General features: G+C 35.2%; 1 protein-coding gene across 1 annotated transcript in view; it reads right to left on the bottom strand.

Annotated features, from left to right (window-relative positions):
• Window positions 1-12,127: 12,127 nt before the first annotated feature.
• LOC123672798 overlaps window positions 12,128-17,611 on the bottom strand; it is a 30,469-nt gene continuing 24,985 nt past the window's right edge. The window contains exons 2-3 of the mRNA XM_045607088.1: window positions 15,908-16,056; window positions 12,128-14,777 (exon numbers count right to left, since the gene is read on the bottom strand). Of these exons, the coding sequence (XP_045463044.1) occupies window positions 12,437-14,777; window positions 15,908-16,050 (2,484 nt within the window). The 5' untranslated portion in view covers window positions 16,051-16,056 and the 3' untranslated portion in view covers window positions 12,128-12,436. The remainder of the gene's footprint in view (window positions 14,778-15,907; window positions 16,057-17,611) is intronic.

Below are 17,611 nucleotides of genomic sequence, written 5' to 3'. Positions count from 1 at the left end.
TGCTCAAATTTGCTGTATAAGAGAAAATTTCCGAAAGGCAGAAAATTATAATGATGAATTCTGTATTTAAAACAGAATTCCGAATAGAATCCGCTTTAGACGAAGAATCAGGATCTTTTCAATGCAAAGCGTGGTTATAACAAGGTGATTTGAAAGCATTTGTCAATGTTTTTTAATCTGATGTATTGAGTAATTGATATGTAGGGATAAATAAGTTTCAACAAATAATGTTTTTTAAGCACCTGTACTGCACCTTTGTGTTCGCCCAACATTACATTGCACCCATCTGTGCCAATACCTATACAGTTTGCTAAATCAAGAGCAATCATTCATGGTTTTTATTATAATGTCCGCTAAAACCTTTCCTGACAAAATGGGCTCTATAGTCACATCACTTTCTTCGTTTGTTTCCCGATTGTGACACTGTAAAAAGTATAAAGTCCTTATGAATTTTATGACTATCGACGCTAACATACCGAACGAAAAAAGTCATTTGACTGGTATTAGATATGTCCGTTGTTTCATCAAATATAATGCTATAAAACTTTGATTTTTCTATTTTGTTCGTTATGATACCAGTGATTTCTTCCCCAATAGTCGTAATGAGTTCGTTTTGTATCGTTTTACTGATATAAGTAAAAATCAATTATATTTTTATATTAGGTAAGTTAACAAAGCCGTCAAAGTTACTTTGCGGGAGTATGTAGATACAATAGATAATATACTTTTTTGCAGAAGTATCTGAAGATACTCGACGAAAGAACTGAGATAATTATCTAAAGATACAGTTTCAGATACTTTGTCAGGCATACAAATGCTAGGTACAATTCTAAAATTCTGAAAATGTTGCAATTTTGTTTTCGGTAGTAATAATTATAAAGCCCGCCACTCACGAGCATCTGGAAGCTAAGCACCAGTGTGACCAGATTTAGTAGAAATCTACTTTTTTAGTAGATTTTTCGCATTTTCATGGAGTTTTAAGTAGGAAGAAATCTTTTGGTAGATTTTAGTAGATTTTGGTAGTTTTAAAAAATATAACCGAGACGGTTGGGAATATGGAAATTCGGATGTCTAGACTGTTTCTATGAATCAATTCATTGTTCATTCTCATTGAGGTTCTACATTCTACGTGTTTCTAGAAGAACGTACCTACTTAAACATAATAAAATCATAAAACTTCTTTGGTGGCTGTCGGCTGAGAATAAATACGAAGAATGATGGAATATCCGAAGGGTGTCTCATTAAAAACAGATGGTGTGTAAACTTCCGTTGAAAATATACCATTATCTCACATTTGGTATTCTATACAGTGGAAAAAAATATGTCTAACTGGAATTTCATCGACAAATTTGGGTGGCTGCATATTTCAGATTTCAAATGCCAAATGCAAGAGAATATTTTCGGCTGAAAACAAAAAATAGAAACAGCATTATTAAAAAATGCTAAAGAAAGACTTAAAGAGATAGGTGATTGTTGTTGTTTTCAACCTACAAAAAATATGCTCGATTCGATAGATAGTGAAAATTTATATATGAATGTTAAAGACGATGATTTGACTGCAGATTGATACTGATTTTTCAATTATTTTTTTTATGTTCAACTGTAGTATTTCATTTCTTTATTTAATGTTATTTTTATCCGAAATATTTTAGTTTTTATTTCTATTTATATTCTTTTGTTTATTTAAATATATAAATTTGTTCGTTTATATTTGCTATTTTGATCCTATTTGTTTTTGTTCCGTTTTTTTGCCTTTTTTTTTGTCGTTTAAATTTTGAAATAAAATCTTGTTTGATTTTCGAATCTGTACGCATCTGTACTGTTTATCCTATTCATGAAGTTAAATTTAAGCAAAAGAGAAAGTAGAATAAAGTGTATTCTGAATAATGTTTAAATCTAATGCAGCGGAATCTGTGAAATTTTGTCAAAAATATGTTAGTAGATTTTTAGTAGATTTCTGAACGGTGTTGGTAGATTTTTAGTGGATTTCTGCGGCAAGTTAAGTAGATTCACCATATTTCAATCTGGTCACGCTGCTAAGCACCCAAGAGATTTCAGTCGGGCAGTCAAATTCATTCTCTGATTTACAGTCGTGCAGCCGTGTCCTGAGCTGCCCGACTGTAAAATGATCCGAACGCTCGACCATGGGTGCCGCCTTTAGAGTGATGAACTGAAATAGGTATCTTTCGAACATTCGCAATAGATTTCATTTCCACATTTCAACATCTTGAAAATATTACAGTTCTGGACGTGCCTTTATAAGAAAGCCTTTCTGCTTCTTTTCATAACTAGCAATTGGTTTCTATTCATAGTTTTACCATTTTATTGCCTCTAATCCCTCTGTCGAAGATCGGTTCTGTTTACACCATACCAACTGCTGAAATCAAGGGTAAATTTTTGTGACTTAATGCAGGTTCACAAATAATTAATGAAAAAAACCAAATATATTCAAGAAGTGGAATTTTAATCTTTATTGTCCACAATTTTCATTAATTTATTTCATCGTTTATTAATTAATGATCTATTCTAATTAAATTTTAATCCATAAAAAATAATAAAACTTAATATACTTAACTTTTCAACTTATTATAAAAAATCTCTGAATACATAATCATCCTCACCCTGAACCTGCAAAGGCGCCGACTTTATTTTTGCCGGGACGGTAGAAACGCTAGAGCGGACCCTGAAGGTTCGACTCACTGATGACGAACAATTCCAATGATGTCCGTTCATGAACTAGATAACTCTCGAACGGAAAAAAATTGTTGATTACCAGCAACAGAGAAAATGTCGAGAAAAATACATATCGGAAAAAATGAATATCTAATATCCGATGGTGTTCAAATTTTCAGGATAGACCTTACAATTTTGAGCTTCCTGTAAAATTTGTTGTTGATCGCATCATTAAAACAATAGAAAAATTCAAGCAGAATATAAAAAACTTAATATTTCAGTGACAACAGATGCGACCATAGAAAATTTAAGTTGTAGAAAATAAATGCTCAAGAAAATAAATGCCTGATATTTCAAAAACAACAAATCGAACTAGGTTGAAATTTAAATGCTTTCCAGATAGGTGCTTGTCACTCCGGGTCTTGGCGAACTAGAGCTTTCAGCTTCACACCCTCAATACGCTGGAACACATACAGGAACACGCTAAAACCAACAAACCGAGTTTGGCGTTCAAGAGCTGTCTGTAGGCGACGCATATTATTATTCGTCCGAAAGTTTTAGACAATCTCGTCATGAAAACTGGTTTCTTATAAAATTACAATGATCAATAACTATATTGTTGAATGATATACACAAGAATATCATTGAACAACATTTAAGAATAATATACAAACAATTATCTGATCTTTTGTGAGCTTCCTCGACCAATTCTAGAACGAGTATTTCGCCTTTATACGCGACTTGTACTTTATGAATTTTGGTTCGCTCCCATTTTTAATGCTTAATGCTAAATACATTTGAATATTGACAAATATGACAGAAACGGTATTCTTTGTTTCTCATAGCTGTCAGTGCGTTGAGCCCCGCAAATTCAGGGAGTGCTTCAGGGGAAACGGCAAGGTAGTGCTTCACGCTCTGCTTACTGGAACAGTAAAAATGGGGTGTGGAACGGTTCGGAGTTGCTCCGAGTAGCGCCAGTCAGTGACTAGAAAGCACTTAGGTATGTGCTATCGAAACTCTTGGAGAATGTAATCAGGAATTGTTTACAAAAATTCATAAACTTCTGATAATATTGGCAACTCTACTTGTTACAACTTGTATTCCGGAGAGAATATTCTCCTCCCTTAAACACCAACACACCTCAAAACATATTTGAGAAACACCACAGTTCAGGAGAAACTGGATGGATTAGCGCTTATGTCGATTCACAGAGGATTTAATATTGAAGACAAGAAGGTCATCGATTCATTTGCCTCAAAAAAATCTGAAAGGCTCAATATCATTTTGTGATAAGGATCAGACTTTATATTCTTTATGTATATTTTTAAATTTTCATGAATTCATTTCATTTCGTTATTTCTTTTTATCACTAGATCGAGTTCTACTGCAAGCACTGTCAAATATTATCCCATGAATATATCTGGTAAATTGAAACTAGGTTCATATTCATTATTCAATATTACAGTAATGTTGTTTATATTAAAAAAGTCATGTTAACTTTCCTGGGTTCATGTTTCTGACATATAAATTATATTATTGTACAGGGTGGGCAAATAAGCGAGGTAAGCGGCTATATCTCAGGATCCACTCACCGTAGAGACTTACGGTAAAAAATTTTACCACTAAAGTGAACAAGACAACACACTGAAAATTGTTTTGAAGTTCATACCTCTACCGCTAGGGGGTGTAATAGCTACCGTCGAGTAGAAAAATGAATTTTACTCGAAAATGTTCCATATGAAGTTGAAGAAAAAATATCCTCACAGTAATCCTTGGAAAATTCTCTATCTTTTTGAATTGTCACTTTCGATTTTACGATATCAAATAAGGGTAGGTGAAAGGGAGAAATCTGACTGATTGAAACGCCTGTAACTTCAGTTTGGCTCAACATTTTTGAGCAAATTAGATCTCGTCTGAAAGATAATATCTTGTTGATTGAGAACAAAATATACTCATGATAAATTTCTTTTTGCTACTTTCGATAGGGGGCACTAAGTCAGAAGTTCATTGTTTTGTTCATTTTACTCCGAAATTTCAAATGTAATGATAGGATTTTCTTAACAGAAACAGAAATTCCATCAAATTTGCATGAATAAACCTAAAGGTCGCAAAGCGATAATTCCAGGCGTTCTGAAGTTATGGCCGAAACAAGATATTCTTCAACTAATGCACTGCGAAAAACCAAATTGTGTCTTTAGGTTCCGACAGAAAACCAAGAGGTCGCAAAGCGATAGCTTCAGACGTTCTGGATTTATGGCCGAAAAAAGATATTCTTCATCTGATGCACTGAAAAAAACCACAGACTACTAGTCTGTGTTAGAACTTTTACAGATTAATACAGATGGCAATTCTTGTACAAAATGAAATAAACAACGATATATTATAAATGCGATATAATAAATGAATGGATATGAATTATGAGTATCAAAGCTAAGCTAACATGGGTGATAGCGAGCTCAATTCGTTATGATTATCGAAAATGAAATAGAAAATCAAGAGAAAAATAGTTCATCTTTATCGTCAATGAAATTGGGATAACTCATTTATTGTATTATAAATACTACTTTGTTCAACAAATGGAATGTTAAAAGTGAATTTATGATGGTTTTTCCAATCTAGTAGCTTATTTCCAAGGTTCAAATTGTATATCTTATACTTGCGAAAACTTCAGTGTTCCGGTAACCAGGGGTGAATTAGCTCATTATGAAAATTTAAAATGGCTATATCTTTTTAACAGGGCCGAATCGGAAAAAATGGTAAATGAAAAAAGTGTTTCTTTTGACCTCAAGAATCTTCGATTAAAATATATGTACAAGTCAAAGACTCACCCTGTATCTTGGTGTAACCATTTAAATGCAATTTTGAAAGGCAATGATAAAATTTTCAAGAACTATACTATGGTGTATAGGGCATGTGTGACCCGATTCAAAATAACGACAGAATTACTTCTTTTTCAATTGTGAAAATGTTAAATAAATTAGCTTTGTTGTTTGTATTAGTGTTTTACTGAAATGTAGCCCATAATATTGTTAAAATTTTTGGATGTGAAAAAATTCGCAAGTATTGAAATATTAGGGAAATATAGCAAATTCAAAAGGGAATGCTTAATAACTTATTTTCGTACGTAGTTTAGTTTCCCTTCCGAAATCTGAAAGCGAATTGAAATATTCCCAATACGAAGCATTTCAAATTGTCGCAATTATTTTATTACTTTCAATGGCGATCGAATGAGGTCGCTGAAAGCGAAGTAATCATGTATTATGAGAGTTTCCACTATGCTGTTCAGGTGACTACGGCGTAAAACGGTTGGGTTTATGTCTAAAGCGGTGCCGTCTTCCGAGAGATGCGCAACTCATGAGGCCATCTATCGGGAAAGCAGAGAGCCACTATATTATGATTGTCTTGGACATAAACCATCTTCTTCATTTTCACAGTTTGTCTTCCGAGTCTGATAAATTATCCTTGATTTTTCTTGTATATCCTTGTTCCTTTGGTTTTGCATACATATATATAAAAATGAAAATAAATATGTACTCTCAATTCATAAAAATAAAAAACATTGTCATGTTATGTTTTTTCTAACGAGTGCATAAAAACTGAATTCAAAGTATTATACCCATAAAGTTCGTGTTACATAGCTTATAATATTGAATTTCGAATTATTTGGCAATATGGTTCAGTTTCAAAAATTACTCTAAAAAATAGCATACGCTGTAAGTGAAACTGCATTTTATTGAGATGCTATCCCCTCTATTTGCAGCCAGAACGAATGCACCGAAGAGTTCTGTTTCGAACATTTTCCATGTTTCCAACTTTTGAAACATTGCAGAACTTAGGCAATGTATTATATGTTTGGATACACATACTATTGCGATGAAATACAAGTGACCCAAGTGGCCTATTAAACGTTTCTGGAAATCTGGGTCTATTTGAAATCTGAAAATTGAGATTATAATTTGGCAAGGCGTTCTCGAACAACTTTGAGGATTTCGGTGTTCCATTCAAGTATTACTGATGTTTGATACTCATCCCCGCCATATACATATTCATCTCCAGAGCAGTTTACTGGTGATGACTGCCATAGAACAGTCGGGTTTATATCCAAAAGCGGTTCCGATCTTCCGAGATGCGCAACTCACGGTCCAATCTCTCGAGTAAGCAATAATATTATTCCATATATTCCACCAAACAGAAATATTTTTTTAAATTATTTAAAGAAATATATTTTTCTCAATTTTTCTACTTTGATATGATTAAGCAATTTTGAATTACTGTTCGTTTCAGCTGTTGCATTATTAGAAATATTTTTCAAGATATCAAAAAACTGAATAAAATTGAAATATGCGTAGTCTGTATTTTGTTCATTTGACTTTTCTCAATATCCTAAACGTAAACCTTAGAATGACATACAACTTTTGAATTCAAGAAATATTAGTCAATACTATCGAATTTTCAACACCATGTGATTATATTCGACAATACATTTCGTTTAAATTCGACAATACATTTCGTTAGAAAAGTTGGTTGATGCCTGAAATTAATTGTAATAGTTTAATATTTTGATGGCTCTACAGACCATTGTTTAATTCCGGAAAAAGTACCCCCCGAGCGGGACTCGAACCCGCAACCTCAGAATCACTAGTCCGATGCTCTACCAATCGAGCCACTGAGGAATGGAATGGCAGCTTCCTCGGTAGCTCGATTGGTAGAGCATCGGACTAGTGATTTGGAGGTTGTGGGTTCGAGTCCCGCTCCCAAAAATATTATAAAACTCCTGAATGAATCATATACCTACCTTAAAACATCATTTTTATCTCACTTTGCGTTGTTATTCACTCTTACCTCTAATAATATATAGGTTCATAAAAACCTCGATTGTAAGATTTTGGGCTTTTAAATAGATCATCGTGTACGGAAAATATATTTATAAATACATAGTATTTTCATAGGAACCACATACCTTCGACGTCTTTAAATATTTCCGGACTCCGACATACCCAATGGTCTAGTAGCAAAAGTCAGCTGATCTTCAAAATCTGCATATTTTGTTTAATGAGAATTTGTTTTATTATTTAAAATGATAACCTTCTGAAATCGATCATGAGGAAATTTTTTCAACCTGTGTTCTAAATGTATTGTACGGAGCGTCCCAAGTTCTAGTACCTACCTATCATAAGTTACTGGAGAACTGATGGGTATATTTGAATTTTCAACATTGAGATTATAATATAATATGATATTCTTTATTGAACTTTACTATTTCTCTGACTTGAGTACTACTTCAGTTTTACTAGAATTGAAAATAATTTTACTTGAAAAAATTGTTCAATTATTTTTCCTTCTTTTGTGGGGCTTTTTTTCAACTTTTGCTTTATTCCGAATGGTTTTCAAAATATAAATGAAAAATCTGAAAAAAAAAGCAATGAGTTCATATGAATAATTTAAAAACAAAATGTATTGTAATAGTATAATATTTTTATTATTATTATACATTATAAGAGTTGAGGATTAGCTATATACCTCACATAACTTAAATGAAACATTTCAGTGTGAACATAAATACCCAACAATCATTAAAGAAAACAAAATCAATATAACAAAATATTTCATCCACCACAACACAAGAAACTAATCACATGCACATGTCACAATGGACCACCAGCTCTCCATGAGTCCCATCTATTTTTGAAACTATTTACACATTGCTGGGTAACATATTCCATATGAAAAATACCCTATTGCTCCAAATATTCTCCTGCTTGTAAATGTGCTCTATCAGGTGATTATTATTTAAAGTAAAGAGGCCCGACATATCGACCCCAAAAAAACCTTTCAAAGCTCTAAATGCAGTCAACATATCCCCTCTAAGTTTACGATTGGCAAACGTATCTAAATCCATGAGTGGGAGCCGATTTTGGTAATCAGGTCTTATGATACCGTATGGGATTCGAGTACCTCTTCTCTGCACTGTCTCCAATAGATCTGCGTCTTGGGCGAATGTGGGATCAAACCAGACCGGCGAATTCCAATATGGGGCGTATATAAGTCGTGTAGAGCGATACTAATGTGTGGTAATGACACCGGTTGAAGCATTTCTGAATGAGGTAGATGGACTTTTTGGCTTTATTAGTTACCTGTAGTATATGTGACCTCCACGGCAAATCAGAATCGATTAAAACTCCCGGGTCAACGTGAGTTGAGCATGATTCTATTGGACTTCCGTTCAAGTAATAAATCTTCTTGGGGTTGTTGCTACCTAAATGCACTTCTTCATGATATCGCAGTCATTCTGAAGGGCATAACCGGACGTAATGGGGTTACTGAAAAATTTCATATCATCGGCATAGGATGCGCTGTCAGAAGATATCAAACGTGGCAGGTCACACACATAAACCAGAAACAGCAGAGGACCCAACACAGAACCCTGAAAGACTCCACTGCTCACCGACCTGAAGGAAGATCTCCCTGAACCGGCCCTTATCGAAAAAGTGCGACCCAAAAGGAATGCTTCGATCCATTTCAAAAGGAGACCACGGATTCCAAAATGTTCTAGTTTGTGGAACAGACGTTTAATTGGTACCTTGTCAAATGCACGTGAGAAATCCAAGTAGATTACGTCTACCGAATTCTTCCTATCTAGAGATGCAGTCCATGAACCAACGCACTTCAGGAGGTTCGTTAAATCTGATCTGCCTGGAACGAAACCATATTGTTCAGTAGGAATAACAGATTTGTCCAATAGGAATGAAGTCAATTCCGAGGTGATGATTCTCTCTAAAACCTTGAGTGGAGCTGATGTTAAACTAATAGGTCTGTAGTTTTGAGAACAGTGTTTATCGCCTTTTTTGAAAACTGGAGTGACGGAAGATCGTAACCAAGACTATGGAAATTTACTCATTGATACCGATTGCTTATTTATCATCGTTAGTGGTGAAGCGATGGAAGGGGCACAACGTTTGAGTATTGTTGTGGTAATGCCGTCAAGCCCAGGGGACTTCCCAGCAACAAGATTTAGTAGATGTTCGTGAACAATTTCCTCATTTATGCGTATGTTATTAATACCATCAGCTGTTCTTGGTTCGTTTATCTGTGGCAAGGGAGTATCTGGTTCGATGGAAAATGCTTCAGAAAATGTATCCGCAAAAGTTTCTGCAATCCTTGAATGGTCGGTCAGCAAAGTACTGTCATTGGTCCGCAATGTTGAAACAGTTGAGTTGAGAGTGTTGCGTACATACTTGAAGAACTTTTTCTTACTCTTTGACTGCGCCAATTTGAGTTCAAATGATTTCTTAGCATCTCAGATGGATTCAGAGAGTTGGTTTGAGTAACTTCGATGATTTTGGAAGTCTTGGGATGACCTACTACGTCGGAAACGTTGCCACAAACTTCGTTTGCACCGAACCATTTTAAGAATCCTGTCGATGATCCAGGGCTTTGTCGGATTCTGTCTCACGATTTTCTCACTTGTGCAATGCTCGATTGCCCCCTATATCTTCGCCCCAAAAAGATTCCATGCATTGTCCACATCTGTGCTGTCTAAGATTATGCTCCAGCAAAATCCGGTTGACCTCATCATAATCTACGAATATAAGCCTCCTTACCTGATTCCGGGTTTGATTGATCGGTCGCAGCTGACAACTACGTGATCAGACTAGCCCGATGCCCTACCACTGAAGCCACTGAGGAATGAAATGGCAACTTCCTCGGTGGCTCGATTGGTAGACATCGGACTAGTGATTCGGAGGTTGCGGGTTCGAGTCCCGCTCGGGGGGGTACTTTTTCCGAAATTAAACAGTTGTCTGTTAAGCCATTAAAATATGATACTATTACAATACATTTTTTTAAATTATTCATATATATGAACTCATATTGTTTTTTTTTCAGATTTTTCATTTATATTTTGTAAACCATTCAGAATAAAGCAAAAAAAAGCCCCACTAAAGAAGGAAAAATAATTAAACAATTTTTTCAAGTAAAATTATTTTCAATCCTAGTAAAACCGAAAGTACTTAAGTCAGAGAAATAGTAAAGTTCAATAAAGTATATCATATTATATTATAATCTCAATGTTGAAAATTCAAATATGCCCATCAGTTCTCCAGTAAGGCTGGTTTTAGAGTCACGCTGACCGTCGGCGCTGAAGTCTACGCGCGTAGCAACTCGTTTCAGAGTCATGCTGAACGTCGTGGAGTACAGTCATGCCCAACCAAATGAGTGTTCGAGTTGCTGCCGACCAGTATCAATATCGCGATTCATTGTTGCGCCTGACTGTCCCCGTCAGCGCGTACTCGTATGCGTAACATAGATAGATAAGAACCACTCATATGGAAAAGTCAGTTCTGGATACTCACGAAGTAACAGGTAGGATTTCTAACGCTAAAAGAGCTCGGTAGCGCGTCGGCGCTACTAGACCATTGGGTATGTCGGAGTCCGGAAATATTTAAAGACGTCGAAGGTATGTGGTTCCTACTCAATGATCTATTAAGAAGCCCAAAATCTTACAATCGAGGTTTTTATGAACAGAGATATTATTAGAGGTAAGAGTGAATAACAACGCAAAGTGAGATAAGAATGATGTTTTAAGGTAGGTAATTCATTCAGGAGATTCAAAATATGTTTGGGATAGAATGAAGAAGTATGGAATTTGCAGTCTTTTATGTCAGATAGGATAGGAGAAGAAACATCATGAAAATTCAACAATCAATGATGGAATCTTCTCTAACAAAATTTTGATATTATCTAAAGATGAATAATTCATGAGGCAAGTTTTGCGAGCATGCTCCAGGTCTATAAATGTATTATCCACCAATGTTTGTTCTTTACATATCTTAAAAATTAAATTGAGACCAATTTCTGAATATGGAATATTTTGTGTTCACTTCGAATACGATATTTTTATTGAGCTTAAAGTAACTACTTCCTTGTTTTTCATTGATAGAATTTTTATTCACGTTAATCTCAGTTTCGACAACGGTTATCATCAAAAACTAGATGTTCACCTTTACTTTCTGAAGGTCCTTTCGTGTTGTTATTCTGCAGCAAAAAATTTTATGAATTTGAATGACTGGCCGAATTTGGCCAATTAATAAACAAGTACCAAACGTAATATAAAAATTTCAAATGTCGGGATATTTTCTTTAAAAATTATCACAAGTACGGACGGAAAACTTCACAGACTACCAAATGATAGGCATTCAAGAAGAGTGTAGCTTGCATCGATCCTAGATCCAGAAGCAAGCGATCTCATTCAAAAAATTTGTTTTTCAAACTCGATAAACAAAAAAAAAATGGCAAACAAAAATATAAACACTCGTTTAAAACTTGCGGTGGTCTATACTCCGAATATTTAATATATCATTTTGGTTTCTATGGATTTGAACGTTTTAAAACCCATATCGTCATTCGTTCAATACTTTGTTTTGCGCAGAAAAAATCTCAGAATTAAACTAGTCAGTTATTTCTTAACTGTCCTCAAAGCACAGTTAATTAGGATTTTATTTACAGATTGAAGGAATTAAGGAATAGAATAAAATAATGAATACATCAGAATGGATAGAAAAGCAGAAATGTTCCACAATATCTGCGAAAAAGTAATTGAAAAAATATCTATCATTTGTACTTCAAAAATTCAATAGAATTTTCCCAATCTTGATGAAACTAACAGTCCTATAAATGAAAACATGTCCCAGTTCTCTTCTTTAAATTAATATTGACTTTAACCATCTATTCATATATACAACTATATACACAATTTTACTTATGTCTAAACCTGTCTCAAATATATTGGTCTATCCCAAATATTTTGCATATTTTTATCTCTGACTGCTACGAATGCTTCCTCAGGAGTACGAAATACTACTTTCGCTTCTGCAGTTGGTGTGTTGTTAGGGTTGAACCGTCGACTCACATTATTAGCCACATTATAGCCTTCGAAAAAGTCTAATATATCATTTGTGCCAGCTTTGTATGGAATATTATCCATATAAACCGTACATCCTGGAGGTACTTCTTGCGACATATTATTACGCATCCCTACTGGTGGCCCAAATCTGCTACCTCTTCCACCACGTCCGCCAAATCCTCCCCGACCTCGACCATTTCCTTCGAAGTTGTTCCTTGAATTTTGGAACGGGCGTGGAGTATTATTTTCGGGGTAAAAAGGAATTTGAGAATTGTCAGGCTGGAACTCGGTCATTCTTTCATTATGTTGAACAGAATTCAAAATTTTCATCTCTAGATCTTCAGGAGACGAAATGACCTGATCGGATTTGATAACAACTTTCACATCTGGAGACGGTTTTATTCCAAGTGACTCTTCCATATTTTTCCTCTTCACTGGTGTGACACTAATCAATTCAGTTCCTAAATATGATGAGTTCTTAGAATACGCCTTCTCTGCATCTTCCAAAGTTTCAAATTCACAGAAAGCTTCCCCCGTGAAACCACCGAAATTATTATTAATAAGATGAATTTTCTTCGGTATAACGGCGATATCGGAAAAAAAATCTGCTATATCTCTATCATTGGTCTTTAATGGTAAACCTGACAATCTGAGGCAGTCGGTATCAATTTTTCGCTGGACATTTGGAGGTGTGATTTTAACGTCATGTTCTTGATTCACTTTCTCGAAATCTTCGTCCTTACAGGCTCTGACGGTAACAGCTTTGCCTTCTATAACATGCAACTGCGTCTCGGACAAGGCCTTTTTGGCATCATCAGCGTTGCTGAATCTAGCGTAGGCAATGTAACTATCGCGACTTCTTGGAGGAATTATTATACTAGTCAGGGGGTAATGCGAGAACATTTTCAGGATATCCTGTTCTTTAACATAAGTTGGAAGATCTTCTACAGTTAAACAAGTGAATACTTTTAACGTCTCTATCGATTTATCGGATCTATTGAAAAATTTCGTTTTACCAGAAAATGTTCTCGATGGACGAAATTCTTCCTCTTCGTCTTTTTTAGGCAAGAATCTATCAACAGAAGCTTCAAATTCTTTATCATCAATATGCGTAATTGATATGTTTATCCCATTCATATTCTCATTATTCCTAGCCAAAGCTTCAACTTTGCTCTCGGGGTTTCCGAATTGCACGTAAACTATTCCAGTTCTTGAACCAGACTTGTCATTGATAAATTTAATTCCTTTATTACTTATGAAACAGCCGTGGAAAAAACGTCGCAGATCTCCGTAAGCGCCGTAGAAGGGTTTGATTCGAACGCAGCAGTTTGGAGCTGGGGCTCTTTCGAATTGGTTTCTGGATTCGGGTTCCATCGGCTTCGAGTTATTCACTTTCGCGAAAATATTCCGACGATTGTTCCGATCGAAATTCATACTTTCCATTTTACTTTGAAAATTTCTCGGTTCGTTAGTAAAATTTTCATCGGAAGGTCTCTGCTGGAAGATGTTCTGATTTTTCAAATGCGGTAGGTTCGTTTGTGGCCAACTTTCACGTCCTCGATTGAGAGAAAGAGCAGCTTGGAAATTGTTCCCGGTCAAAGCCGGATTGATAACGTTCAAGTTTCGTCGTAGTTCCTCCAAATTGTTCACGAAATTGTTAGCAATCAAACCGGGGGTAACAAGCGGTTGTTGAATAATGGGTTCGTTCTGAGCCCATGGTTCTATCTTCCTTTGTTCCTTTACGATAACTTTCTCGTTAGATCTCCTTCTACTGCTGTCCCTGGATCTGCGTTCCCTAGACCGTGAGCGGTCCCTGGACCTACTTCTTTCACGTCTTCTCCGCCGATCTCTGGATCTGGATCGACTGCGTTCTCTGTAACGTCGATCGCGTCGATCTCTAGATCGATCTCTTCTTTCTCGTGATCGCGATCTCTTCCTCTCACGTTCTTTTTTATCGTTTTTGTTGTCTTTAGATATATCTTGTTTGATTTCGGGAACTGCGGCTGGTACTGCGCAGGGAACAGCAGCTGGCATTATACTTGGCGCAGGCGGCGATGCCTGCATGAATGCAGAATAAGTCTGACTCCTGGCCGCTTCTATCACCCGTTGCATTTCAGTACGGGAACTCAACGAGAGGGTAATCTGAACGGACTTGATGTTCCCATTGTTCCTCTGGAAGGCTTGACGAGCATCTTCGTCGGTGCTGTAAATAAAAGGCGATGAGATGGTACAATCGTAACAATCAACGGGAGGCAACTCATGACAATTTTCTTGATGAGATGTCATTGAAAATATATACAGAAACGAATTGAAATTGCGTTTCAGTGTAATAAGTATAAGTATAAGCTTCTACCAATCCTCGAGATAAGGTTCTTATGTGTTCAGACAACCGAATTACCTTCTTAAGTACCTCATAGTATACGGAAAATACTTCACTTTGTAAACAGAGACCTACACCAAAACACATCCGACCAACATAAAATTTTTTGTAGAATTCGAAATTGTTATTACACATTTTCATGCAAAAATTTCAATTTGATCGGATTTGATGTCCCAGCATCGAGTTTTTTCCGAAATTCCCTGAGTTTTTTCTCAAATGTATTCGTTCGGAAAGAAAATTTCGAACTTAAATCTGATTTTGATTAACGATCTAGTGAAAATTTCAAGTTTCTTGGTTTTTGTTTATTCGTGGGTTATAATATTTCTGTCCGAAACGAACAAAAAATAATTTGAGTGCGACACGAAATTCGAGAATTGCAAAAATTTGGACAATATGTACTTAATTATTTTATAATATGTATCTATGACAGCTCTATTATAACTATTATCAAAGCGATCCATTCGATTATATTCAATTTTTTTAGAATAATTTTAACGGCTGATAGGTACAGTATGGATCATAGATGAATACAAACGTATAGATAGGAAAGTCTCTCACTACGAGCCGAAATGTTATAGCTGTTCCATCTCTTGGTTTGGGGTAAAGTAATGTGTGATTTTCTAAGCGTCAATAGAAGATTGTATGATTCTTATAACTCAAAAAAGCTGTATTTGACCGATATATTCAACTCCAAAATAAAGTGCTTTGATCACTCCGTTACTGGCGGTCTTGAATCTATGGCATAGATTAAGGTCCTATAGATCGGAAACTCTCTCGATTTTAGTATTGGTAGTAGGAATCTGTTTTTAATATCATGTGTAGATGTAGATTATGTTAATTTTGTTTTGTAGTCTAAGCTTTAGTTATACGACATCGAGAACTATTCTGATGTTGAGACTGACTTTGATGACAACCATCAATGAAGTAAGAGGACAACGTGTCTAATTATATACCTAAAAGCAATGAAAGCATCTCCCAATTCGCCACCAACTATATGAACTCCTCCTTCTGGGATACTTAAACCGTTGAAAAACTGTCGGATGTCCAAAGCGTTTGCCGACCAGGGTAAATTTTGCAGCCTTATTATGACACTCATCTTAACCTGGAACAAAAATGGCATATATTTATATTTTCTCTGTTGGCTCTCTAATAACATGGATACTTTAAATCATGAGATTTTAAGATTATTAAAATAATGTATGACTTCCAAACTATTAGAGATAAAATATGTATTTTGTATAATCGTGTCATAATGGTTCTTTAGGATTACAATTTGATTTGGATCCCTTAAGATCCAATGTACAACACAGATTAATCATGCGAGTTCGCAGTGGACATAGTATCCAACTGAAGTTGCAGTAACTACACTCCAATGCACAAGCGCTTAACAAACGTTTCGACAACGATGTTGTCACCAACACACACTGAATCTTACTGTACTGCAGTAATATTATAATGATAAAACTATTATATGAATATTTAATTACTGGCTAAAAGCCAAAGATGAATAATTTCAACATCTCAGCATCACACATATTGATGCTCTTCTTCATCACTTCCAACAAGTTGTTCACACCGAAACTTAATATTCCATCGAGATTAACTAACTAACAACAATGACATCATCACATCTAATAGATCCCAAGAGCGCATGGATGAACCACGCCAAATGTTCAAAAAAGAAATGTAGGAACCACCTTATCAATACAGATCGATCATTTGAACCGATGAGACACACTAGATCATAAAATTTCCAACCATCCCCAGTCATAAATATCAGGTTGACATTTCATTAGCCCTTATGCATTAAATGAGTGTAAACTAAAACCAGGAGAAATGAATAATGTGAATGATTATTGCTTAAAAAGTAATTTTGACAATTCCCTCCAAACGAATGAATTGTGTTGAGTTATTAGAAATAAGAACTTACTCTAGGGCTGCATGCACATTTATGGGAAGTATTAAGTTTCAGATTCCTAGTTAGATATTGCCCATTAACGACCATAACCATAGGTTGTAATTTGAAAATTCTTGAATTTTAATTAATTTGAGTTGTCCAAGTTCATGAACTTCTCATAAACACCTTGTACATTTTTGGTTCAAACCGCAAACAGTCCTTTAATACTACATATTGGCAGAATACAACATGAAAAAGGTTTTTTCAAAAAAATCATTTTCTACAGTAATATTTGAAAAATGAGAGTCCTCGTCGCCAACTTTTTTTTTTTCATAAGAATCTCATTAACTCATGGACCATTGAATTCATACCCAAGTTATGGCATACTGCTGAAATTGTCATAAAATAAGCTATCTAATAATGCAATAATATATTGGCTGTGCCATTTGGAATAAGAAAGTAGTAGTTCATTTCTGGTACAACGGAAAGTTGTGGAGATCTTCAAAATATTTTATGGAGAAAGATTATTGTCTCAAACCCCAATATGCAAATTTTCAGCACAATAATATGATCAGTTTTCCATAAACATCTAACAGGCCATCACGGTAATCACCCTGTATATTAGAATGATAACCGTAAATGGCTATTGACCTTTGTAAGTCCTTCAGCTTAGAAATGTACATTTATTGAGATATTAGTTTGAGCCTGTATAAAATTTTATTTACATTGGTCAATACTATTCCTATTTAAATATTTCACT

The sequence above is a fragment of the Harmonia axyridis genome, chromosome 2, assembly GCF_914767665.1.
Source record: "Harmonia axyridis chromosome 2, icHarAxyr1.1, whole genome shotgun sequence".
Lineage (NCBI taxonomy): Eukaryota > Metazoa > Arthropoda > Insecta > Coleoptera > Coccinellidae > Harmonia > Harmonia axyridis.
The sequence above is the reverse complement of the archived record's forward strand: the minus strand, read 5'-3'. Positions and strand labels throughout refer to the sequence as shown.